This window comes from Eremothecium cymbalariae, chromosome 1, assembly GCF_000235365.1.
Source record: "Eremothecium cymbalariae DBVPG#7215 chromosome 1, complete sequence".
In the NCBI taxonomy this organism is placed as follows: domain Eukaryota; kingdom Fungi; phylum Ascomycota; class Saccharomycetes; order Saccharomycetales; family Saccharomycetaceae; genus Eremothecium; species Eremothecium cymbalariae.
In genome coordinates this window covers 236,077-261,447 of record NC_016449.1, presented here as the reverse complement: position 1 = coordinate 261,447, position 25,371 = coordinate 236,077, and the positions used below count along the sequence as shown (strand labels likewise).

The 25,371-nt window shown below is 37.4% G+C and overlaps 13 protein-coding genes and 1 further gene across 13 annotated transcripts; 3 read left to right on the top strand and 11 right to left on the bottom strand.

Moving 5' to 3' along the window:
- Positions 1-129: 129 nt before the first annotated feature.
- EFM3 (protein-lysine N-methyltransferase) lies at positions 130-1,092 on the bottom strand (the record flags this gene model as incomplete). The annotated part of the gene is made up of 1 exon (XM_003644149.1): positions 130-1,092. The coding sequence occupies one exon, from the start codon at positions 1,090-1,092 to the stop codon at positions 130-132; it is 963 nt and encodes a 320-aa protein (XP_003644197.1).
- A 200-nt stretch (positions 1,093-1,292) lies between these two features.
- DAL2 (allantoicase) lies at positions 1,293-2,357 on the bottom strand (the record flags this gene model as incomplete). Its single annotated transcript, XM_003644148.1, has 1 exon — positions 1,293-2,357. One exon carries the CDS (start codon positions 2,355-2,357, stop codon positions 1,293-1,295), a length of 1,065 nt encoding a protein of 354 aa, XP_003644196.1.
- Positions 2,358-2,984: 627 nt separating this feature from the next.
- ATX1 (copper metallochaperone ATX1) lies at positions 2,985-3,209 on the bottom strand (the record flags this gene model as incomplete). The annotated part of the gene is made up of 1 exon (XM_003644147.1): positions 2,985-3,209. One exon carries the CDS (start codon positions 3,207-3,209, stop codon positions 2,985-2,987), a length of 225 nt encoding a protein of 74 aa, XP_003644195.1.
- Positions 3,210-3,599: 390 nt separating this feature from the next.
- On the bottom strand, positions 3,600-5,791 carry Ecym_1124 (the record flags this gene model as incomplete).
- A 560-nt stretch (positions 5,792-6,351) lies between these two features.
- Positions 6,352-9,999, bottom strand: SIP3 (Sip3p; the record flags this gene model as incomplete). The annotated part of the gene is made up of 1 exon (XM_003644146.1): positions 6,352-9,999. The coding sequence occupies one exon, from the start codon at positions 9,997-9,999 to the stop codon at positions 6,352-6,354; it is 3,648 nt and encodes a 1,215-aa protein (XP_003644194.1).
- A 267-nt stretch (positions 10,000-10,266) lies between these two features.
- On the bottom strand, positions 10,267-11,505 carry TGL2 (triglyceride lipase; the record flags this gene model as incomplete). Its single annotated transcript, XM_003644145.1, has 1 exon — positions 10,267-11,505. The coding sequence occupies one exon, from the start codon at positions 11,503-11,505 to the stop codon at positions 10,267-10,269; it is 1,239 nt and encodes a 412-aa protein (XP_003644193.1).
- A 110-nt stretch (positions 11,506-11,615) lies between these two features.
- Positions 11,616-12,590, bottom strand: Ecym_1121 (PPIL4 family peptidylprolyl isomerase; the record flags this gene model as incomplete). The annotated part of the gene is made up of 1 exon (XM_003644144.1): positions 11,616-12,590. The coding sequence occupies one exon, from the start codon at positions 12,588-12,590 to the stop codon at positions 11,616-11,618; it is 975 nt and encodes a 324-aa protein (XP_003644192.1).
- Positions 12,591-12,730: 140 nt separating this feature from the next.
- On the bottom strand, positions 12,731-14,149 carry COQ6 (putative N,N-dimethylaniline monooxygenase COQ6; the record flags this gene model as incomplete). The annotated part of the gene is made up of 1 exon (XM_003644143.1): positions 12,731-14,149. The coding sequence occupies one exon, from the start codon at positions 14,147-14,149 to the stop codon at positions 12,731-12,733; it is 1,419 nt and encodes a 472-aa protein (XP_003644191.1).
- Positions 14,150-14,745: 596 nt separating this feature from the next.
- Positions 14,746-17,121, top strand: FOL1 (trifunctional dihydropteroate synthetase/dihydrohydroxymethylpterin pyrophosphokinase/dihydroneopterin aldolase FOL1; the record flags this gene model as incomplete). Its single annotated transcript, XM_003644142.1, has 1 exon — positions 14,746-17,121. The coding sequence occupies one exon, from the start codon at positions 14,746-14,748 to the stop codon at positions 17,119-17,121; it is 2,376 nt and encodes a 791-aa protein (XP_003644190.1).
- Positions 17,122-17,302: 181 nt separating this feature from the next.
- On the bottom strand, positions 17,303-17,791 carry GIS2 (mRNA-binding translational activator GIS2; the record flags this gene model as incomplete). Its single annotated transcript, XM_003644141.1, has 1 exon — positions 17,303-17,791. The coding sequence occupies one exon, from the start codon at positions 17,789-17,791 to the stop codon at positions 17,303-17,305; it is 489 nt and encodes a 162-aa protein (XP_003644189.1).
- A 1,284-nt stretch (positions 17,792-19,075) lies between these two features.
- Positions 19,076-20,257, bottom strand: PRP21 (Prp21p; the record flags this gene model as incomplete). The annotated part of the gene is made up of 1 exon (XM_003644140.1): positions 19,076-20,257. The coding sequence occupies one exon, from the start codon at positions 20,255-20,257 to the stop codon at positions 19,076-19,078; it is 1,182 nt and encodes a 393-aa protein (XP_003644188.1).
- A 250-nt stretch (positions 20,258-20,507) lies between these two features.
- Positions 20,508-22,958, top strand: Ecym_1116 (uncharacterized protein; the record flags this gene model as incomplete). The annotated part of the gene is made up of 1 exon (XM_003644139.1): positions 20,508-22,958. The coding sequence occupies one exon, from the start codon at positions 20,508-20,510 to the stop codon at positions 22,956-22,958; it is 2,451 nt and encodes an 816-aa protein (XP_003644187.1).
- Positions 22,959-23,438: 480 nt separating this feature from the next.
- Positions 23,439-24,187, bottom strand: Ecym_1115 (homeobox domain-containing protein; the record flags this gene model as incomplete). The annotated part of the gene is made up of 2 exons (XM_003644138.1): positions 23,439-23,906; positions 23,963-24,187. 2 exons carry the CDS (start codon positions 24,185-24,187, stop codon positions 23,439-23,441), a joined length of 693 nt encoding a protein of 230 aa, XP_003644186.1.
- Positions 24,188-24,418: 231 nt separating this feature from the next.
- Positions 24,419-25,210, top strand: Ecym_1114 (uncharacterized protein; the record flags this gene model as incomplete). Its single annotated transcript, XM_003644137.1, has 1 exon — positions 24,419-25,210. One exon carries the CDS (start codon positions 24,419-24,421, stop codon positions 25,208-25,210), a length of 792 nt encoding a protein of 263 aa, XP_003644185.1.
- Positions 25,211-25,371: the final 161 nt, after the last annotated feature.

Genomic DNA, 25,371 nt, shown 5'->3' with positions numbered 1-25,371 from the left:
ACTAAACCTCAAAGTTTGACCGCTTTTCACAAAGCATCATATTGCCGCGCTTGGCTTACCAAATTTTGCTAAACCACTGCAACTTCCACCCACAAGAGTACAAGACACGTTTTAATATAATTATAATTACTACTCGGTTACTTTATATATTCTAATTGGTGATAGCAATGACTTGAATGTACATTGTTTGACAAATACTTGTGTTTTCATGGTATTAGACTCTGTGGATCGCACTACGCTTAACTGCAGTCCGAGACTGGTGATCGTGTCCTCAAACATTGAAATTGTCCTTTCGTTCCGGATGGTTGCTGCTACCAGTGCAACTTGGGTGCCGCAGTTTAAGAAGGATTTGTGGATACATGCACACAAGTCTGGGATAGCAGTATGGTCATACGTGACATCTGCAGCCAGAATTATGTCATTTTTTGGGATGCTATCTACATTCCATAGTAGCCTTTGTAGATGAACGTTGCCTTTGTCAAGATCCACTCCATTAGAGATAAATGTTTCCTTTAGCTGCTTTCCAATAATATTTTTATCTCCATCCGTAGCATATGTCATGAATTGGCCACTTTGAAGCTTATGCCACGTCAGGCTGACAATACCGGTGCCAGCTCCTAATTCTAACATCGTTCCAAATCTTGGCCTAGACTCACACAGGTAGTGACAAAGATATAATGCGGCCTCCCATGTTCGAAACCCCGTACTGCCTGAGGCGCATACAAGATTCCGCGTTTCCCTGACATCGATTTCTATCTCAGAATCTTCCCCAAATGTGTATCGAACAATATCGGTATGTGTAGGGTCCTGTTGCTTTAACGGTAGCAGTCCAATGTATCTGGTATACATCCAATCAGAAAGATTCGACCCATCTTCACCCACTATTAAATCAACATGCTTGTCGACTGGTTCATCTATCATCCATTTTAGTAAATTCTTGGCATAGTACGGATTTCTTTTACATATAAATTCGAATTCCTGAATAAATTTATCGGTGCTAATGAATTTAAGTTTAAGTTCTTTAATCAAGTCCGGCAACCTGCCAATCGGATAGCGCTGGTGCAGCTTGTTGTACAGCAATTGTTCTGCCATTGAACTACTATCTATTCCAATTACTCATACGGAGGAAGTACATCCGATATAATTATAATAACGAGTTGCCGTATTAGTTCAATTGTCTGGATATCTGTTCTTGATAGCGGAAGCGAGACGTTGTTCGTCGTCCGTTATCTGTACGGGATTATATATATATAAATGACATTCGAACGGAGCAAAGAAAGAGAGTATTCTCACTAAAACCCCCAAACACCAACCCTCTTAACACCACCATCAGGTATAATGGTCAACTTAACGTGAGTAAGGGAAATATAACTGTTTATTGTATATACGTGTTCTGCATCAGGTCCAGTTTTTGCCTGGGGCACTAATTCCTGCCATTGTGGATCATCATGCGCCGGTATTTCGTCAGAATAAATTCCATGCATTTCAATATATTGTGGGAAGTTACCTCTGAAGTGAGCGGTGTCCACCACAATCTGTTGGATAAACGTTGACCTGCGTCCAAGTTTGATTACTACCCAATCCACGTGATTTGGAGTTCTTGACCGCTTGGTTTCCCAGCCATCCGACATATCACAGCCACGGCCGGACAGTAAGAGGTTTTCTGGCACACCAAAATGCTGGTCTGATGCTCTCAAAGCAATTGCACCTTGGCATACGCTCGAGAGGTTTATTATGGGTGCCATGGACAAGTCATGAATCCCATTCTCTGGGCCAGATATCTCAAAGGGCACAACTTTCCCGTAAAGCCGGAACCGAGCAATACCCCCATCAGGGTACATCTTCAACTTTACATGGGTGTATGGCACATTTGTTGGAGAGCTTCTCAACAAAAAATGCTGCTGTGAAGGACCACATTCAGTCTTATTAATTACTTCTACCCATCGGGGGTCTTTTTCCTTAATAAAGTCTGAACCTGTATCAAAAAGCGCCTCGACTGAAATAAAGGGGGCATGATTCCCATTGAAAAACGCTGTATCTACCTCACAGCCGACAATTTTCGCTGATGCCACCCCCATCTTGATAATAACCCAATCGTATTCCTCTTGATTGTGCCGTCTGGTCTCCCAACCATCGTACCACGCCCCCGCAGGAGTAAATTTATTTGACTCTCGAATTGGGTTACAAGCTTTTAACAGATTATTTGCTTCTCCAAACCATTCATCTGAACAGGAAACCACCACCCCTCCTAACTTCATTGACACCACATCTACAGCAGAGTATCCTGAAGAAATTAAATCCCTAAACTCCTCAGCTTGCTTCTTTGAAAACTGAGAGATTTCAGCTGCTTCAGTCATATCTGAACTTTCCAAATAAAACCTTAGATCTCTTAAAATAGAAATATGATTGACCTTTCCGCTACCAACTTTTAACGTAACGCTAATTCGGACTCAACCTGACCTTTTATGAACTGAAGACGTCTATATATTAATTAAAACTAATAGGCATATATATCATACAAACACAGCATCCAATATATAAGTGGTAAAATGGAGCAACGGTTATTTGTGCTACTGGGCATTTATATTAAACACTATACATATGTTATCAGTGTTGCTGCTTTTACATACAATCGTGCAACGCAGTGTAAGGATATTCCAGATAACGCTAATTTGTTAATGCGGTGCTTATCGCTTTGGCTTACATAAATTTCGGAAAATGTAGAATGAGGTAACCTTGATCACGTGACATGTTGGAACTCATTACCCTGGCGTTTCCGAATTGCGCAATATAACAATATCAGATAGATAGTTATAAAGATAGATACTTCGAAATGGTCAACGGTGTCCTTAAAGGATGTATATAGCCTGCGGCAGTTCACAGATCTAGAGCGAACAATATTGTCTTTATGTGGTGTGGAAACTTGTAAGTTTTCGGTTCATCGACTTGTCGAGCAAGGAATCAAGGACGTAAATGAGACCAGGTTAGTTGTCGAGCTCTGTACCGCCACTAACTTTTTTGCCTGTTTTCTGAAGCTTGTCTAGGACTGTTCCTATTGGTAGAGAAGTGTAAACGTCCACGATTTGTTTCTCGAGGGAGATGTCAAATTTTGATATATCTGGTTGAAGTTTAGCCAAGGCTTTTTCAACCGCTGCTACACAGCCGGAGCAGGCTAATGCGACTTGAAACTGGTAATGCTTTGTATCCATAGTGAATTTTGGTGGGGAATGATCTATACTTACCTTTTTGTTTTTTATTTGTAAAAGTGATTTTCAGTTGATAACTATGCAGAGAAGGTATCACGAGCTTTGTATCGCTCCCTGATGGTTACATATAATTTGATTTTTTGTCATCTATGCAGTCACCTGATCAGATTGGATAGAAGAATAGGGTGCCATTAAGACGGTGTAGAGAGAGTGAAAGGGCTTCGCTCTGGTTTCAGTTTCAAGCTATAACGAAGATGCGCATGATATTAGTATCTAGCTGTGAGTTTGTTCGATTGCCCTCTGTAGTTTTGTGTAGTGGAGGATTTTTAAAGCTTTTTTTTATGCAGAAGGTTAAATAAAGATGTAGTACTATTTTTGGGTCTTGATCAAAAACTAAGTTTCTTCATGTTTTGATTCTTCTCGAATTGTTCTCAGTTCGTAGATGCAGTCACGCCTCATAGATGTGTCTGCAAATAATAAGACTATCCATTGGATAATCTCATCTGTAGAAAAGAGGAAGAAGTCGCCGCTGTAAAACATCTCCATTATATCTTTCAAATGGGCGGCAAGTACACGAGATATGATAGCAATTTTTGTCCTAGCGTGTTTATATTCGGATTTATGTTGTAAAGAAGGTATTTTTGTTCCTTCATAAATGAAACCAATCATCGCAGATAAGTTTTCAGAGTTCTTCTCCGATATGATTTTCCAGTGCATAATTTGGCTAACCAGGCATTCTGTGTATATGAAATCTAGGAATTCTAATGATTTGTTTTCGTCATTGAGCTCATCTAGTGCTGAGAATGCGGTTTTTTCTAGGAATGGTAACAAAGACTCCAATGTTGGCTTCCAATTTGGAGAATTTTCGTTTTCTTGAAAGTTGGTGAGCTGTTGTTTGACCATGCTGTATATTATTCTTTGCATATTTCCGATATGGGTATCAACGTACCTTGTAGTGAGTTCTAAAAGCTGATAAAGGGAATCATCTTTCTGTTGTGACAATATATATTTCATGTCCTTTACCAACATCCACCATCTTGGATACTTACAATTGCACATGGCAAAGAATGAGGTTTGCAGCAAATTGAACTTATAATTATAGTTGCTTGATATCCTCTCTAGATCAAGATTTTTACACCCAATTTCAAAATCAGCTAAAATCTCTTGGAACCTTTCAGGAATTTCTGTGATTTCAACAATCTGAGTACGTTCATCAACATCTAAGATGTCGTCCTCCCACATGTCGTCCCAACCATCTTTTGGATTCTGAATATCCAATTGTTTATTTTCTTTTCCTTTTTCATTAATACCTCATCAGCAACGTTTAAATCAACTTCAAACTCATTGTCCCAGCCATCTTGGTTGTCATCATCTGTCCATTCCCATTCCTTCATTTGGTCGCTTTGCAACTCAGTCTGTTTAGTTTCAGGTTGTCTTTCTTTATCCTTTATTTCAAGCTTAACCTGTCTAAGTTCTAACCAAGAATCGGTAGCGAATATTCCTCTAATCTTCTTAAGCTGGGTCTGCAAAAGATGATCAAACACCAAGTTTATATATATATTTTCATCATTTAGTAGAGTACCTATCTGATCACCGTCATATGACCACTTGCATCCATTTTGACTCCCTAAGGTAACTAAATCTTCATTCAACTTGATTAATTGAGTTTTCTGTAAAGATTCGTTAGATAAAAATAACTTTGAATTCTGCTTTAATAGTTTTTTTATCTCTGTTACCATGATAGTACCTATAGCGCTGAGAAGTTGATTACACGTGGTAGGAGTTAAGACCTTTGTAAGATAATTCACTAATGTCTGATAACTGTTCAATTTTGCAATTGGATCCGATTTCTTGTCTCTGAAGAAGCTCAACCGGTTAGCTTCTCTTGAAAGCAAAACATCATCTTCAAATAAGAATCCTTTAAGTTGGTCTATAAAACTAGTCAACATGATATAATTGTTAAAACATTGAATAATTGAATTCTGAGCTTCCTCCTTGAAATCGTAGCCATTTATAGATGTTAGAAACCAACTATTAGAGTTTACCACATGGTCCTTCAAAAAAAATTTGGAAAAGTTCTTAAACATAGAATCATAATCCAAGTTTTTGTTACCGTTGAAATTAGTATTCGAAAAAATTATCTCCTTTTCAGTAAATGTCCAAAGTTTGGCAAATATTCCATCCATCCTCTTGATAAATTCGGTGTGCATTGTATCAATGTATGTAATTAGAGCTTGCTCGAACCGTATTCCTTGTTTAGATAAATCTATGGAATGCACTTTTTGATTTATTTGATGTAGGTTATCAAATCCTGAGACAAAATCATAAACCTCCATCTGATTATTGAAAGAGGTTAATAAATCTGCAACTTCTTTTAACTTCAAATATTGCTGCAGCTTTTTAGTTAGCTCAGAATCTCGTTGTCTTAATTCAGAGACGTTGTATTGCTTTGATCCCTCGTCATCATTAAGGCTCAACGCCGGATCATCTTCGATTAATGAAATGATTTTGTATTGATCGGAAATAAGTTCCTCGAATTCAGAGGCATATTTACGGGCCTGTAATTCTAGAGCTTTAAGATCCATTATTGTAATCCTGCCCTCTATTTGTTTGGTCTCTAATAATAGCTAATGACATGGTCGAAGTATTTATGGTTTGTTTATTACTTCTTCTGAATTCGTTACCCGGTCATAGAATTTTTCAACAGACTTGCAATAGACGGAAGAATAACGTAAGTGCTTCAACGATTGTAAGAAAAGTTACATGTTTCAATATACTAGTTGCTACTTGTTCTTCTATTCAGATAATTTGATGAATGTTGGATAGGTAAATTTTGTCAATCATATGAAATCTGAGTGAGCTGAGTAAAGTTATCATCATAATGAAGAACATTTCAAGATTATCTCAAATTTTAAGCTAAAATAAAGATGACTATCCTTAGTCACAAAACTTTAAAGCTTTTATGCCAGCCTTTGAAAGTTGCATTTAGAATGGTTTGCGTTTATAAAGTGATGTGATGATCGCAGACTTAACGAGAACCGTCGTAAATTTTCATTTTATGTACAACAAAAAGGTTACCCTGGGTTAAATCTCATCTTTGGTAAGTAGAGTTGATTAACATTTGAAAGAAGGGCTTTATTAATTATTAGGAAATACTTTCCAACACACTGTGTAGGGTGGTCAATTCATTCTCACATATACTACAATAATTCTGCAGTTTTTTATCAGCTTTCCATACGTCTTTGAATTCAGTTTCAACGATGCTACATTGATGGAGTTCCTTTAAAAGAAATTCTTGATAATTTTGGCTGACAAGCTGCTTTTCTAGGCTACTCAAAACCTTCAAGTCGACTAAAATTTGATTTCTCGTTACATCTAGCCGATGCTTTGAAACCCTCCATTTGGTGTTCGCATAATCAGATGAGGACATGAAGTTTTTGAAGCATTCAGACTTCTCATTGATCAATGAACTCGACAACAAGTCTAGTTCATTCATGGATATGGTCCTTTCACTTAGTGTACAATCGCTAGAAGGACATTGATCGAAAGATGTTTCTGCTTTTTGCGAATACGGCACTGCAACTCTTGAAAATAAATAAATATTAGCAAGTGAAGATAGTATTAATGCAAAAATCACGATTCGATTAATGAGTAGGATGTTCTTAAGCAAGTTGCGACTTGCCTGAAATAGTATTCGTATAATGGAGAACAGGTATTTCACTGTGCTTCGTAATAAAGAGTTGAATATTAATTTTAGCAGGAAAGTTTTCGAAAATTTGACGATAGATTCATCGATTTTGCTGTTATCACTGTTGGAGTTATTTGATGAATTTCTTATTCCAATATACCCACATGTTCTTATTGCCTTTATGACTTTTCCATGAGTCCCTAATGACTCTACATATGAGGATAATGTTTGTTTTATGTGCAGTGACTCAAGTTGACAAAACTGCATTGTAACGTTACTTACAAAATAATCAATGCAGTTTAGATTGGTGACAGGTTTGTTTGTTTTGCTGTCCAAAAACCGTAGCTGGTAATATATATGAAGAACCGATTTGGTTGGTTTTTTACTGCTTAATGTTCCTATCTCTGAATGTGTAATATTTTGATCCATTATCACAAATTTAACGTATAATTTGAATGGCTTTGTGAAAGGAATGTATAGTATGCAGGACTCTTGACTTACTTCATAATACAGCTCATCACATACTTTGACAATTCTTTGAGTCGTCGTGAAGTAAGTAGATGATTCAACGGTAGCTCCTCCATTAGATTTCGATAGAGATATAAACCTTTTTGGTATATCCAACTTGAAGGAAACCACACGGCGTAGTGAGGTGTCATCATCGTTGTTAGATGTTACCCATGGAGATATTATGTGTTTGTTCTTGTTGCCTTTAGACAGTAAGAATATTGTGGGGAAGGCCATTGATCTGTCGCCGAATAAAAGATGCATCAGACCTTTGGCTGGTATATCAAAATTAATATGATATACAGAAGTATACTCTAGCTGAAGCTTTTTCCAACGTTGCAATAAGTCACTAGAATCAATTGAAAGATAGTGGAATAATTCTTTTGGCAAATTTTGTGAAGATTTCTGTGAAATTATGTTTGATAAGTCCAAATTGAAGTCATTAGAATCCTTTTCCTGAACTTGTTGTAACTGATCTAGAACGCCATGGAGAGATAGCGGATTTGCCGCGACATTATTATCAAGTATCAATTGCAGTTTTTTTACAACTGTTGTTGCTTTAGTGAAGTAAATTTTAATTTTAATCGGAGCATCATTCATGAAATACATTTTTATTATACCTTCATCAGTATTACTGCTTGGTTTTGTTTTTATAAGTTCAACTGAAGCCATTTTGTCAAAGCTTCTTTTAAATAGACACACAAAGTCCGCGATGTTCATGTAAAAATATATATAATCCATCGTGATGTAAGCAACCCCCCAAAACTCTTGTTTTTCATTTGGAGACCATATACAAGAGATAGAATCAAGAACCAGATTATGATATTGAGGCCTGGAAGATAAGTTTTTAGAGAATATACTTCTGAATGCGATAGTTTCATTTCTTAATTGCTCGGGGTAGTAATCCGGAAATACAGCAGGTTCCCATATTGGAGATGTTGAGGGCGTACTATACAAGGCACTTTCTTCCTTGTCGCTAGTTCTAAAACCAAGTTTAGAAACTATAAAGTGATCATTCCAATTTACACTACCCCAAAAGTTTGATGTTATTGCATTTGGAACCCCATCTTGCTCAATAAATGCGTTAGCTGTAACAGCTAATTTTGTTAGAGATGTGGTGATTGGCGCTCGAACATATGGTTCATTAAAAATACCAAAGTCATTATCAGCATATGTTGCATGAATCAATTGCACCAAAGATTTTGAGTCCAGAGAGGAAATAGTTGTTAGCTGTTCATCAACTTTTGTTTTAGAACTGCATGCGAATTCAATAAAAGTTGGCGGATATCTCCTAGAAGCTCGCAAATAGTCAGGATTGTTTCCATCTAGAGATAAAACTTTCTTTCTCGATATATATAGGGCAGCTAACCATTCTTCGAAATCTCTCGAATTATCAGCCTGTAATATTATTGATATCTTTTCGTTATTAGCCTCCACATTTTTTCCATATGAATTATTATGGATAGTAACCTTGAAACAAAATTTCCGCTCCTCATTGAAAGCATGAGAAGGTTCGACCAATAAAATGCCAAATTTGTCTGTTTCTTCTACTGAAGTTTTTGCTGGGCATAGAAGATGCATTCCAAATATAAAACTCTTAACAAAAAACCATCGCTTAATCCAAATCGTTCTGGGAGGGGTGCTTACTGTAGTTTTTATAAATAACCATCCACTTTTCTCAGAGATATCAGTAGTAGATAAAGGCGGAAGAAATGACTTCGCAGCTATTTTCCCTATATTGTAATCATCTATATTCATTGTTGGCTTCAGTTGTTCCGAAGCGAAGATTTTGATATGTTGTTTAGTCTTTTCTATCTCCGGAAGGAACATCTTATATATCTTTAGACGTTCTTGGTGCCATTTTGCATTGTAACTATATTTTATTCTCCATTCATTGATATATTCAGTCTTAACTTTTGCGAATTCATCCTGATTTGGCGGTCTTAAGCATTCAGTTAGCTGGAAGAACAAAGAGTCTAGTTTCATCTTGCAGTCTGAAATCGCTAATATTAGATCTAATGCTGCCTCTAAATAGCATTTACGACATTCAAATAACTGAAATGCATCTTCCTTAATTACCAATGGGTCCAAATTATCAGACCGCTTAATACTTTGATATTCTATGAGCACTTTATCATATTTAGCTTGGTAGTATTCAAAATTTTTACGACATGCTTTATAGGGATCAACTGCTACAGTCATTATTTCCAATAAAACTGAGAGATATGAATCTGGATTGAGCTGCAAAATTTGAAGTAATTTTCTATGTATCTCTTCCAACCCCTTTTTACAAGCATTCAGTAACAAAGGTGTATGCCATTGATCTTCGATAATTGGAGAGTTTAAATATTGTGTAGGAGGGATAGCGTATTCGAGTAGAGAAAGACTAATGTGTTTAAACTCAGATAACGAATCCTGGTATTTAACCTTGGTAAATTCTGTAGTATTATTAACCCAATTTTCAATGTTTTCAATCTGCATATGGAAATAGTTAACATTCGCCCTAAAACTAGGCGAATCAAGGGCTGCCTCTTTGAGTGAAACAGCTATTATCTTCAAAAACTTAACATCTTGTTCTTTCCCATTAATTCCATTCATTTTAGGACCTTATATTTTTTGATTGGTTTATCGATGCTTGTGTTGTCGAAGTAAGTTGCTTTTACTAATTCTTGAACTAATGTCTCGCTCGTCTTGTGATTCGACTTCGTAGACAACGGATAGACGCAATAATAAGCTTTGCCTCTATGCAAGTATATGTATATATAAATGTTCAGAGAAGACCTAAGACGTAACATTATCCTTAATACAATGAAAGCTAGATATTTTGAACCCCATATAAATAGATATCTAAAATATTATATATCATTACAAACCTTTGCGTGTTAGCATATCCGTTATAGCTAGGTAGAATTCCAATACATCGAGCTTCGATGTGGAAACTGCCTTCCTTTTATAAGTTTTATCCAAACTTGTAAGAGATTCCAACTGCAATTTGTTCCTCCAGTTTATTATGTCCAAGTGGTCTATATTCTTTAGTGCTCCCATATATTGCCCCCATTTGGCACTTTTAACAGTGACGAGCCCGTCGTTTGGTTCACCATTAGAACGATTAAGTATAACATTCCAACTTGGGTAGAATACATTATACCATTTTGGATAGAAGTAAGATCCGTAGCTAAAATAAGAGACGTTAGGGTCATTAGACGTCATAGAATTGAAATATTTCATGTGGTAAGTTGTTAATTGATAAAATGCTGGCGGTAAGAACAAAGGAAGTTCATCCAATTTTGCAGTTTGTTTCAATAAATCAAACTTTTCAACTACAAAGTCTGCCATCTCGGAACCATGGTGTGGCGTATTGATTGTCGTTAAACTCATCACTTGGTACCCCTTGTTAGCCTTTTTCGATATCAAATACCTACAATCCAATCCACCCATAGAATGCGCAATAAGATTAACCTTAACCTTCTTATCAGCGGTCATTCGATCGTTGTTGTTCCCGGTATCCCCCTTTTCTACAAGTTTCTCCACACCCTTTTCGATGAAGTCGTTAAGAACAGCCGCCCTCTCCTCAATGCTCCCAAAACTTGGAACCTTGGCCGTTATCACCGTGCACCCTTTTGACTCCAAAAACTTTTGAACCCCCACCCAGTAATCCAACGCCAAAAGACCCGAGTCATTAGTTGCCTCCTGCATAAACGTGTCACTGTTCTGTTCCTTAACCGTTATTTGCAGCAATCCGAGTAGCTGTCTTATAGACGGAATTAAAATGAGTTTATCGAACCCCGAAAGCCCATGGCATAAAACTATCGGATATTTGGGTGCAGTATAATCCTTTAAAGGAGGAAATGAATCAAGAATTAGCTCTTGTTCATTCGGCTGCGAAAGTGCGCCATCGTAACTACCATTATACAATATCTCCTGTTCGTCCTGAACGGACCAAAAAGATTTGATTGTAGTAATAGCATGCTTATGGAACGATAAATAAGCTGAAATTGGACTGAAATACCCAATGTACTCTAATGCAGCCGCCATCTTGCCATTCGCGCCTTCTTTACTTGTTAACTGTTCATGACAAAGCGGTTTAAGATCTTGTGGGAGCATTTAAACATTAACAGGGTCCCATTGTCCGAATATTAAACAGCAAAGCGAAAATATTTGTGAAAATCATGCAGCACTCGATGATTTGCTAGTATTATATAGTTGTAGCATCATTAGAATGCCTTTGCGATGCTCTGGCTAAAATCTACATGGATTCGACGATCGTCGATGAGTGTGTTATCCATTTTTGAATATGCTTGTTCGCAAGCTTCTTTAGTTTCAAATTCGATAAATCCGTATCCTAAAGAATTACCAGTCTTTTTGTCTCGAACTATCTCTACGGACAAAACATCACCAAATCTTTCAAAAATTGTAGCAATATGCTCAGCCTTGGTAAGTGGGTTAAGTTTACAAATGAATAGAACGTTTTCTGCAGGTTTAATGCCGGCTTTGTAAATGTCGCCTATGATCTCCAATGTTAATTCCTTTCTTATGATCTCTCTTTTGTATGTATCTATCGGAGATCCATCAGGAATGTCGTTAGCCGGTAGAGGTAGACGAATGTCGTTTATTGGGAGTGGGGGGTATAATTGGGGGATAGGTTGTCTATTGGGGAAGGGGTCGTGTAGGATATGTATTTTTTTAATCCTTATGTCCACGGTTGGGCGTAGGTTGTTGTCTGAAGCACAATTATTGATGGCCGCCAGTGTGTTGGCATTAGTGGTATCGATGAGTTTGCCGAACATTATAGTGTTTTTGTATAGATGAGGTAGCTCTGATAGGGATATTAGTATCTGGGAACCGATAAGGGGGGTATCTGACGATTTTAGAATGAACCCTATATCGCCTAGGGATCCTTCCATGTCTCGTCTTGTAGTTGTACTTTTTATTAGACGAGGGGTTATGTTGTCCTTGTCAATAATACCTTCTACAGAGGTATTATGGACTCTTATGTCTTCTCTATCGTTAAACGCAAATAGAGGATCACCAAATTCAATTGAGATGTTCTTACGTAGGTCGTGAAAGCATTGGTAGTTATAGAATCCACTCCTACACAACTTTACAAAGTTATAGCATTCGATGGTATAATTTTCAAAGTCTAAATCTATGACCAGGTTATCGACTGTTGTTTCGATTACTACACTCATAGCGATTGTGGTTCTTGGTAGATCCCCTCTGTCTTTCTGAAGAGTTTACCTATATTTGTTAATATTAAAGACCGTGATCAAATAGAGCGTTTGATGATATAAAAAGTGGATGAAAAATCAAACGTACTGCGTGATTCTTCTTACTTAGAGATACCGCTAATCTGATCCATGATGAATTCTTTAAGAGGACCCATTTGATTAACTAGATTCATGCCGAAACTTCTAACAGCTACAATTGGTTTGAAGTCGGTAGAGTATAGCTTTTGGAGCTTGTCAACGCCGCCTATTAAAGCGCTATTTAATGGATAGCGTTCAGACCAGTAGGGCTCTAGTGCCAGTTTTGAACCAATATCTAATCCCCGTTGGGTTGCTGTTTCCAAGGACTTTACTAAAGATTCGCAATCAGCTTGACCCATGTTTAATCCTTGGCCAGCTAGAGGGTGTATAGTGTGAGCTGCATCGCCAATTAGGGCGATTCTTTCTGCAATGTAGGTGTCTACGTGGGCCAAGGACAGTGGGAATCTACCTCTAGAAGGCCCAACTACATCTGCAACTTTAGGAGGGTAGCATCTGTCGATCTCACTTTCGTCTGCTAATTGGTCGAAAACTTGTTGTATTCTAAACTCAATGTCGCGGATCAATTCCTCGGTGGTTATTGTACCTTGTTCCAATTCTTGGTAGTAATACTTCAAATCTACCTCCTCAAGTACGAATGATGCATTAATTAATGCTGCAGTTGCTTTAGGGTCAATTGACAACAACAGACGGGATAACGGTTCCGTAGTACTCCACGTCAGGAAGGCATCGTCATTTGGCATAGGTAACAAAGCAATTGGGCCTGTTTTCAGGAATCTTTGCCAACCCCTTAGTTTGAAAGGAGGATATACCAACTTTAAGTTAGCGACTATACCCCAACTGTTATATGACCATCCACGAGATTTCAAGCCAGAGAAATTCTTAACAGGGGAGTTTTTTCCATCCGCACCGACTAACAGCCTTGTCCTAATATATTTACCGTTGTCTAACGTTACCAATGGCCAAGACAAAAGATCTCCTGGGACACTGTATTCAATATTTGTTACTTTTGTACTATCAAGAATGTCCAGGCCTGCAGGAGAGACTTCTTTTATTCTTTTGAGAATCGCACTTTGTATATGGTGAATTTCCACCATGTAACCCATATTTTCTCTTTCCATCTCCATAGTCCCTTTTGAACATCCATCGGTAACATACAATCCATCAAACGGTTGGATTCGGTCTTTCAAAAACTCAATAGCAAGTTTGTTTTCTAGGAATACCTTAGCTTGGTTTGTCAGACTAATGATACGATTCTGGTAGTTTTGCGGGGGATTGTCGTAGAAGTCCCTGATTTTAGTTAAACTTCCCGCTTCAATTAAAGTTGTAGAAAGATGGGATAAATGTGGTGATGTTTTAATGGCTGCAGCCAAACTTAGACCAGCTGGTCCGCCACCAACAATAAGTACATCAGTTGTTTCTACAGATTTCGAAGCAGTCGCTAAGAACCTAGTATTGGGTATTTTGACCAAGGATCTTAACATCTTACCAGTGTTTTTAGTAGATCTCTAGTTCGTTGTAGTGGCAAGAGCAGATGATGCCGATCAGGCTATTATGTATACGTATAACCCGGGAAAGTATTGAATACCGGATGCAGCATAGAAAAAGTAAATATACAAAGGGTCTAGTCAGAAGATAATAATGTATCGCTTATAAGTATAATATCCTGTTTCTAGCTACGGTTGAGTTGCTGTTATTGATCGGATAAAGTTTAAAATTACTCTTGATAAACTGCAGCATACTTTTCCGGGAAAGCACAGGACAAGTTATTGTTCAGTTCAAAGTTTTTACTACATGTTTTACTCTTTAAAACGTCTTCGGAGCTCCTGGAACATCAGTATAACTGTTATGCCTCTGTTGAATATGGATTTTTGTAATCATTATGATTATATTTTATTTGGCCAAACAATATTTGAAAAATTTTTTAAGATGTGTCAATATTTGACTCTGTGAGTAAGTGTTAAAGTATTTAAGGTTTCATTTTAATATGTGCATTATCATTAGGCTATAAATTTCCAAATTGTGTTCTAAAGTATTCATTAATAGGTTTTTACTATCGAAAGGTAGGCTCTTTAGCAGCATGAGGCGTGTTGGTGAGCTTAGGGATGCCGTTTATATCCATAAGCTATCTTTGAATGCATTGGTAGGACCAGACCGGTGGAATAGAGTTACTCCTCAGAAGTTGCTTATGAGTATGAAGATGGTCACAGATTTTCGTGAAAGTAGTGCAACTGATGATCTGAAGTATTCTTTGGATTATGCTAAGATATCTAGTGATATTACCGAGTTTGTTACCACTAGGGATCATCTATCTTTACGGGAGTTGGGTAAATCAGTGGTAGATTATTCAATCAGCAAGTATGAAGGTATTGAAGCATTAGAATTAGAGGTTAATTGTCCAACAAGTCATATAAGATGTGGTAGTGTGGACGTTATTGTGTCTAGTAATCCGCACGTGGATGATATCATCGTTATATCAGACTTGAAGTTGTTGACCCTAGTAGGTATTTTTAATTTCGAAAGGCTTACAAAACAGTTTGTCAACTTTAATATTTCGTTCTCACTGCTCAAGGGCTATAAGATGCTGTCTATCAAGAGTATTATTGATAATGTTATTAGTTCTGTAGAGAATGCTGAATTCAAGACTGTGGAAGCTTTGGTAGAGGAAGTGGCACGGGTTGTTACTTCTGATGACTATTTTCAGGCTAATAAGTCCGTGGAGGTTAAAATTAAAGTTTTGAAATTGAATGCTCTAATGGAAACGCAAGGTGTTGGTGTGAGCTGTATTAGATCGCTGAATGATCTGTGTGGGAAAGGGGCTCAAGTTAATAAGGTAAAGTTTAATTTTGGGGGTAATCTTCCGATTATGCAAGAACAACGGATTGGTGAAACTGAATGTTACACTGCGATGTTAGCTGTTGGTTCAAATTCTGGAGATAGGTTTAAGAACATAGTAGAGTGCATTAATTTGTTAAAAGATGACATAAAGGTGGATGTTATTCAAGTATCGTCTTTATTTGAGACTAAGCCTATGTATTTTGAAGATCAGAAGAGGTTTTTTAATGGTGTCATTGAGATTCGAACACAGCATGACCCCTTGGAATTGCTAAAGCTATGCAAACGGATTGAGTATGAAGATATGAAAAGAGTTAAACTTATTGAGAATGGGCCTAGATGCATTGATTTGGATATAGTTATGATGAAAAAATCTGATGGGCAACATGTGCTTTGGAATTCTGATGAATTGGTTATTCCTCACAGTAGAATGCTGGAAAGAACGTTTGTTCTAGAGCCATTGTGTGAACTTGTTGCTTTTAGTGAAGTACATCCTATAACCGGAGAGTTCTTGCATGATAGGTTAAAGGAATTGTATGAGACCGGTAATAATGAGCAGTTATTGCAAAAATTAGTACCACTCCCTCAAGCGAACTTCAAAAGTATTACTGATTGCCGATTTTTAACTTTTGAAACTGCATATGAACGTGATGCTATTACTGGGACGTTGATTCGACAGACTACATCGAATACCCAAATAATGGGAATATTAAATGTTACTCCAGATTCGTTTTCGGATGGTTCATCTGATTATCGTAATGTTAAGTACCATGTTGATAAAGTTAAAAAGATGGTTGAAGAGGCACTCACCTTCCAGAAATTTGTTATTATAGATGTTGGTGGTTGTTCAACCAGACCCGGCGCTCTGCAAATAGATTTACAAGAGGAGCTAACTCGTGTCATACCTGTTATTAGAAATATCAGGGAATGTAGTGAGCTTCCGCAGGATAGAATCGTGCTATCGGTTGACACTTATCGTTCTGAGGTTGCGAAAGCGGCTATTGAAGCTGGTGTTGATATGGTGAATGACATATCTGGAGGACGGTTAGACGCGAACATGTTTAAAGTTATTGCAGCCAATCCTAATATCGCATATGTTCTATCTCACATTCGGGGAGACATTTCGAACATGATGAATATGGTAGAATACGGCGATGAGGTCTCTTCTATTGCAGTTGAGGAGTTTATTTGTGGAAGACGCGATTCTTTGGTCGGAACAGAATTGGTGAGGAATGTAGCCAGGGAAATTGCAGAAAGTTTTCTGAAGGCTATGACAGCAGGAGTTAAACGTTGGCAAATCATCTTGGATCCCGGTATCGGATTTGGAAAGACTGGTAAACAGAATGTGGAGATTATAAAACATATACCTGTTTTGAAAAACTACAGTTGTGTGAAAGATAATCGGTTTGTTAGTTTCTCTAATTTGCCCGTCTTACTTGGACCATCTCGTAAAAAGTTTATAGGTACCATTATCCAAGAATCAGATGCAGAAAAACGTGATGTGGTTATTGGAGCTGTAGCTGCATCATGCGTTGGATACGGCGTGGATATTTTTAGAGTTCATGATGTCTCCAATTCTAGTAGGATTATTAAATTAGCAGATGCTCTATATAGGAGCTAAATAAACAAAAATCACCTTAATGGATATTTGTCATAGAACATAGTTAACATAGTCGTTATTTTAAATTTCAATTTAACATGATTTTTAAGTAATGTTGGATATCCGAAATTATTTAAAACTATCTTAATGTAGATTCTAAAAAAAAAACGTTACCTATCACGCATTTTCAGCATGAACCGGCTTAGTGAACTGGGCAGTCTCTGGAGATATGCCCAGGTTCATTGCAGTTGTAACAGGTTTTCTCAGATGGACCACTTGGACAGTCCCTGGAAATATGACCTGATTTGCCGCAAGAGTAACACTTGGTCTCATCTTGCAAGCAGTCCTTTGCCATATGGTTTGGCCCACCGCATCTGTAACACGAAACCTTAGATGATTTGGTCGAGAAGGAAGCTCTGCTGGTACTGAACCTGCTTCTTCTTGGTTCAGGACAGTCTTTGGAAATATGACCAGCTTGGTTACAGTTGAAACATTTTTGGATGTTGCACTCACCTCTCACGTGGCCAGTTTCGCCACAGTTGTAACACTGCTTATGTTCAGCGGATCTGGGTAAGGTACATTCTGATTGAATATGACCTGGTTGATTGCAGTTGTAACATAACCGCTCAGAGTCACAGTTATCAGCCAAATGACCTAACTTTCCGCAAACATAACAAGCTTTCTGAGACATATCTTTTTCGTCTTCTTCTTCTTCTTCTTCTTCTGCTTCTACTTCGTCCTCTAAGACTTCTCCTTCCTCTGGAACGCTTGACCCTTTTAGTTAAACAACTCTGATGAGTAGTAACCTTTCTCTCATTGATACTTTATTGGATAACATCTCTGCCATTTTCTTTTTTTTTAAGAACGATGTTTGAAAGAAAATTTTTTCGCACAAGATGCGTGGGTGTTATATATCATGTGACTTCTATTGGATGTGTTTGGCCGTTAAATAAGCATCTAACCATGTTGTATTACCATGTGGTTTATATTCGAAACATTTATTACTTAGTGGTTTATATGGTTCAAGAGTAATCTATTTGTATTGCTAACATTTATTGTCGTTTTATGTCTTATAGGTAATATTTGTCTTTTGTTCAGGTAGTAGAATCTGTTGTAAGTTTAGATCGTGAAAGTATCTTTTGAATCAAATATGTGTAATTTTGTAGAGAAGTAGTGAAAGACTTGGTGATGTTGCGTTTTGTGTAGATTGTTCTGGCAACTGTTTTTATCTTTTGCAGGAATGGCTTCAGATTTCATCCGAACTTGTTTTGTAAGTTCGCGATCGGATCGGTTTCCCAACTTATAAAATCTGTTTGAAGAAAGGGGAAAATATGTTTGTAAAAAGATAAAATATGTTTGACAAGCGAAAAAATAAGTTCAAAGATAAACCAAAGTGATCATAATGTTGTAAGTAAAACCGTTTGAGTAACAAAAACGGCTAAGAAATTTTTGGCGTTATTTTTTGTAGATTGAGAGTGTATTAAGATTATTTGAAGGTAATCTAATTATTGCTCATACCTATTATGGATATAGTAAGAAAGTGATGAATATATCAGAGAATGTCTGTAATATACAAGTCGAGGAGTCGGATAATGAGATTATCTTTTGTTTAATTGGGCAATGGCGGTGTTATCTTTATATATGCATCATTGTAGGAGTGAAATTAGAGGTGTCTCGTTTTCCAGGTTTCAACATGTCTTTTTAGTAGGTAAAGATTTTAGGTAATTGACTATTTCTATATGTGGAAGTTGAGGTTGTTTGTCGTTTGGTTGATGTTTACCTTTGTAATTAGAGATTTGGGAGGAAGTGGTATTTACGCGCTTTTTCGTGGTTAACGTTGGTAACTTAATGTATAACGTATTTGGAAATTTAGACAATAGGCCAAGCATAGTTGTTGAAAGTCATTTTCTTAAGGGGGATTTTCGGCAATTCATTAAATTAGTTTTTATTGTAATTTCTGGTTTTGATTGAGAAGCTATTTTGACTTCTGCTTTTTTCTTGCCTGTTCGTCATTTTGTGAGTTTTTATCGAGAACTCTTTTGATGTTTTCGTATACCCCTTGGGATGTGATATTCGTTAGGTTGTATTTCGCTTTGTATTGTTCCCTTTCTTCTTTGTAGTTTGGGTCTGTTAATAAAATTTGCAAATGTCTTTCCAGCTTGTCTTCGTGTATTAACTTATGTGTGATTGGACATTCTATTTTTTTGGTGGTGTTGTGAGTCGATTCGGTGTTTCTGTTGATCCTCATTTCCCCTGCAGGCTTAATTTTTATCTGTCTTTTCTTTCTGGGCTTCAATTCCTTATTTACCGGTTCAGATGCTCCTTTACTGGTTGTTTTTGGCGTCATGTCGGTAAATATGTCTTTGAATTCTTTTGTTAGGGATGATGAGTACATCTTGTCGAAGTCTAAAGCGGGTTGGAGCTCTTTTTCCAAATCCTGTTCGTCAATTGTGAAGCTTCCCACCAGGTTGTAGTCGTGCCATTCGAATGCTGCGAATTTTATCTTCATCTTTTCGAACGCATATTGTTGTTGTTCTTTCATGGTCTCTGTGAATTCTTTGTATCTGGATCTTTCGAATGCCCTTTTCATGATCGTGTGTATGTGGTCATCACCAAGAGCGCATAGCAGACCGTACTCCCCCGCGGTTAATTGTTTGTATTGATTTATGAAGCTTGTGAACACCTGATATAACGAATGCGATGGGTCCAGGAACTGGAATGTAGGGTCATCTTTGTACAATGTCTGCAGTTTAGAGATGTAATCTATGTCCTCGTTGATGATGCAGAATACTGCGGTAGTTTTTATTATTTCTAGGTCTCGTGGCGGTATGCGCTCGTTGTATGTACTAAAAACAAACGGGTACGGTTCAGCTGGCGTTTGTGGGTTCTTTTTCTTTTTAGCTGCGTATTCTTTGTTATCATTGTCAGATGCCTTTGGGAAGCGTTTCATGTAATACATGTAGTAGTCGTGATATTTATCGTTTGGGTTGGCGTACGGGATGTCGTTCTTTTTGGTTGGCTGCTCCTGCGACAGGACGTTTTGATTGTTGGCCAGCTTTAGTACCGTTTGCAAAATTGAATTTTTGATATTTTCATCTTCAGGAACAAGTATGTTTGGCGGCAGTGGAACAGCTTTGATATCCTCGAATGTTATCATCACGTAGTCGTATCTCTACGAAACTTGCAATTTAGTAGTTGGAGCATAGTTGTTTTTTTATAGTGTTAGTTTTAGAACGTTTTTTATGTGAATGAGATTGAAAATTTCCTTTGGCTAGAGATTCCTTTTTAAGTTCACAAATTAGTAAGGGAAAGGTTAAAAAGTGGAAAGGTGGCTTGGTGAGCCAGGTACAAACACTAAAGGATATATAATATAATTGCTATTTTTTGTTTCTGGCAGGAGAATAATAATGACTATAACTATTGATGATTTATTTCAGGTAACGAATATTGTGACGTTGGTTGCACGTAGTTTGACTCCTCGGGACTATTTGTGTTTCCAGCGGTTGAATAAGTCGTTGTACGATGACTATCTGCAAGGGTATAGTGATTTGGAGTATTGGGATATGAAATTGGTTTCTATGGGGTTGGTGGAGAGTGATGCGGTGGTTGATGAGATGGATTCTGGTGTGGAAGAGTGTGATGCATTGACCATTTTTGATAGAATAAAAGGGTTCCAGAAGTTTAATGCGAAAGAGGTGTATAAGAAGTTTCACAGGTGTTTTTGGTCTTTTATAATGAAGTTGTACGAAGGCGATTTGGACGGAGTGTTTGCAGCGGCCGCAGGGTGTGAGGATCCTGTTACGAGGGTGGAATTGTTGCGTCAAATCCGTAGGTTCAATAGGTGTAACAGGTGTTCGTACGAATTGTATGTTCAGGTTGAGGAGCATTTAGAGGAGCTTCAGGAGCGCTTTTTGGAAGAATTGCTTGTTGAGTTAGGCGGTATATTCGATGAGAGGGACTACAAGTCAGGTGTCAAGATAGTGGATGCCTATGTTGCTCTTGGGGAGCAGGCGACGCTTGTTGAGTACGTTAAGAAAAAGATTGAGTATACTGAGTCGAGCTTGGTTCGATATACTGGGATATTTGACTTGGACGAGTGCCAGTTGGACCAGGAGTCTGTGAGAACGATTTTTAAATCGTTCTGTTCCTTTTTGAACGAGAAGATCGAGGTTGTTGATGTGATGTTTGCGGATAACTTGTCGGTGATGGTTCCTTACTGCGAGTCCTTTTTTGAGGAAGTAGTGGTACCGTTCATAGCTGAGCGGTTGGAGGGTGAGTTTGTCAGTAATTTCCCTCAGATGCGCTCTGAGTATGGTACATGGAACTTTAGTGCGCCGAGGAAGTATACTGTTGAGTATTTGCCGGACGTGTATGGTATTTTGGTGGATGTTTTTCGGAGCGAATTGAGGGACAGTATAAACGGGGGACCCAACTTTGTCGACATAGTCATCGAGAACATTCATGTTCTTTTGCAGCCTCTTATTGTGGACGAGTACTTGCTGAAAATAGAGGAGGTCTTCAAGACGCAGTTAGCTGATGAGTTCACACACTACAACGAGGAGACTGCTAAGAAGCAGGAGGAGCGCAATGGACAGATTTACGAGACCTTGCGCAATAAAATTGGTGGCACGGAGTTGATGAATGAGAAGAATAACTTCTTGTCGTCTTTCACCAGGATCCTCCAGAAAAAAAATACAAATGGCATAGGTTCCTCCGCGACCGCGGAGGAAGAGTTGAAGCTCATGTATGACTTCAATAAGTTAAATGACAATTTGAAAAACTTGCAGTCGTTGGTGTCTGTGGATTTGTGTTACAAGGCGATTCAGAGGTCGGAGACGATCATCGCCGATATTTGCAAGTTGTCCGCGATGAGGCGCTTGCCCGCCAAGGCGCCTGCGGCCAAGGTCGAGGACTTGGCGCCTTGTCTAAAGGCCGCTTGCCAGAGGGTGTTCAAACTGCTCATCCAGGAAATGAGTGTCAGACACATCAAACCTGGGTTTGAGAAGGCCGTGCATGTTTTACAGAATTATAATCCTCAAGACATAAACCGGTTGACGTCGGGCGCTGCCGCTGCCGCGGCAGCGCCCACCGACCCCTTGATCAAGTTCATTGAGCTTATTAACATCGGCGACATCATCCTTCAGATGATTTCAATATTTTTCCGGGACAAGCTAATTGCCAAAAAAATAGTTGATAAAAATAAAGATTTTTTAAATGAATTAATTCAGACAAAAAAGAATTTTGAGATGATGTTAGATGATTTTGTTGCGGAAGGGTTGAATATTGGTATTAATAAATTAATGGACGAGATTTTGTTTGTATTCAACTCCAATCAATTGCCGGAGGACTTTAATCCAGACCCTTCTACAGTTAAGAACCGCGAAATTAAACCTTCAAAATGTGCCACAATGATTGTCGAATTGCTTTCCAACCATTTTTTCCTTTTGACTGGCGCAACAGACAAAGGGACGATAGATGTTTTTCAGCAGGAGGTGGGCGAGAGGTTTTTTAACGAGGTTGTTAAGAATATCAAAAAAAATATAATATCTACCGATGGGGCAATATTTTTGATTTGTGATTTAAACTATTATTATGATTTTATCGCGAACAAGTTGAAACAGAAACAGATTATTCCTTTGTTTGCCGGTTTGAAAACTGTAGGTCAAATATTTTTGGTATCTAATAAAGATTCTAAAGAACTAGGAAAAATGATATGTGATGTTGGGAAGTTTCAAGGAATATTTACACAGGAAGAGATATATGAATTCGTTCAAAGAAGAGCTGATTGGTCACGTGTAAGAAAGGATGTTGAAAGGGTAATGTATGGATTAGCAGTTAGTGATTGTATAATTATGTAGTACCATGGATGGCATCATTTAGGTCTAAATATTCGTCAAACCTGTGGAACTCAGAAAGGAGTCTTTGGTGGTTGCCATCACGTTCACAATTGAGGATTGCGTCGAGGGTTGCCACCTTGTCGGGGCGGGCCAAATAAGCCTTGGAATCGGGGAATTTGGATAAAATATCTTTACCAACAATCTTCCTGCCTCTGATATGGTTGAGGGATTGGAATTCGGCGGTGGGGCCGGAGTAACGAACTTTACAGGGAACTAAAAACATCTTCAATCCTTGAAAAACGACCACATAACATTTTCACTTTTTTTTTCTGCTGAATTACTACAAGACTCAGAATCTTCACTCGAAGATTCTGAGTCTAATATGTGGTCGTTCGCTTCTTATATATATATATTTTTTCTACATTGAACTGGAGAAAACTTAATGAAATGAGAATTAAATTCGCGTTTAGGTATAGAGAAATATACATATTATAATCCTTATTAGTTAGCTAATAAATCTGATAATTCTGGAGAAATAGTAGAATGTTTGTCTTTTCTTCTTTTATTTGCTACCCAATTTTTTACCTGACTTCTGGAGAAACCTGTTTCTCTCATTAATATTCTAATATCAGTGTCATTGAGATATGGGTTTTCAATATTATTCTTATACCAACTTTCCAGTAATTGGACATGTTTCTTTGGTAGCCTATGGCCTTTATAAGAAGAGCTACCTCCTTTCCTACCATTTTCCATCATATCTTGTGTTACCACGTTGAAAATTATTCCACACTTTTCTTTAGATATTGCCTCTGGTATTTCCTTAGGATCCACTAATCCTTTCTGAAGATTTATTATGTCTTCTTTCTTATTCACAAGCCTGACAATAATTGCTGTAAGCTGTGAAATATTTTGGATAACTACACGATCAGGTTTTGAGAAAACCTGATCTGAGCTTAAAATTTTAAGTCCCTGAATTAATATTAGTATAAGAACTAATTATTGAATATTCTGAAGTTTATACATACCTGAAGTACTTTGTTCAGAATAAAATTTACTTCACCATTTTCAATATTTGTACAACAGATGCTAGAGTGGAGTTTCATTAGTTCATTTCTCATTTTTAATAATATATCGGCCTCATAGGTATCTTTCTTTAGGGAAAAAGTTGATGAAGATGTGAGAGTTTGCCGTATATTATGGCTATCGCCTGGAGAAGGATTAAGTAATGAAATTATGGGTATTCTATTCATTAGTCTTAGTGCTGTTGCTTGTATTGAATCAGGGATCTAAAAAAAATCTCATCCCGATCTGGTGCTAGTATTTATATCATTTAAGCTTCGGACGTTCCTGTCACAACTTGAAACAAATTTTAAAAACAAATTAAAAAGGGGATACAATTTTTACAAAATTATAAAAGTAGAATAGTATTTCTTATCTATATTCCTTTCTTTAAACATCAAGTTTAAACAGAAAATCGAATAATGTCAGAAATAAATTATAAGACCCCTATGTTCAGGGTAAAAATCAAGAAACCAAAGACCAGAAAGGGGTCCCGAAGAAGGAAGGGGTCAAGTGTATTAAAGATTTTAGAAATCAAGAATCAAGATAACTATAACAAGAAAAAAGGCTATTATAAATGCGAAGGTGTTAATTTGTATATGACATCTGGTCCACCAAAGAAAATACCCGAACCGCCGAAAGAACTTCTCAGGTACATAAAACAACAAAATTTTGAATTTGAAGATATTAAACAAAGTAATAATAACAAGAGTATAGCATACAGTGAAGAAACTGATATTCCTAAGAAACGAAAAAAGATTAATGAATTCATGGCTTTTAGAAGTTATTATTCAAGATTTTTTAGAGGCATAGTACCGCAGTTAGAATTGTCAAGAATTTTGGCACAACTATGGCATGAGAAACCAAAGATGAAAAGAACTTGGGAAATGTTTGCTGAGCATTATAATATGGAACAACCAGATCAAAGTTTTCCAGAGTGGCTTGAAAAAACATATACTTCCAGTTATACCCCGAAAGGAAAAGTAAAAATTGATGATGATCAAGATGAAAAATCAAAGCATCCATATGTTGAGGACTTATACCTAAATACTGGAAATAATGGAGGAAATACTGACCTAGTCCATAAACTGAATACTGCCTTCAATCCAAATATTCAAAAGTCTACAGATGAAGATGTGGGAGTACCACTTAATAATCTACTTTTTACAGAGTTAGATTTGTTTCATCTATTAGACGAAGTGCCATCCTTTTAATATAATAGGAACTATGTAAATTTATACATCTTGTAATCTAGAACAAAATTCGGTCTGCTAGGTGAAGTATGTGTGACGAGTCTCATTGTAATCCCAGCCTCTGCCTTACTAACAGGAGATAAACAGCGAAGAAGAACAGTGTTACCCAAGGAAACAAAGGA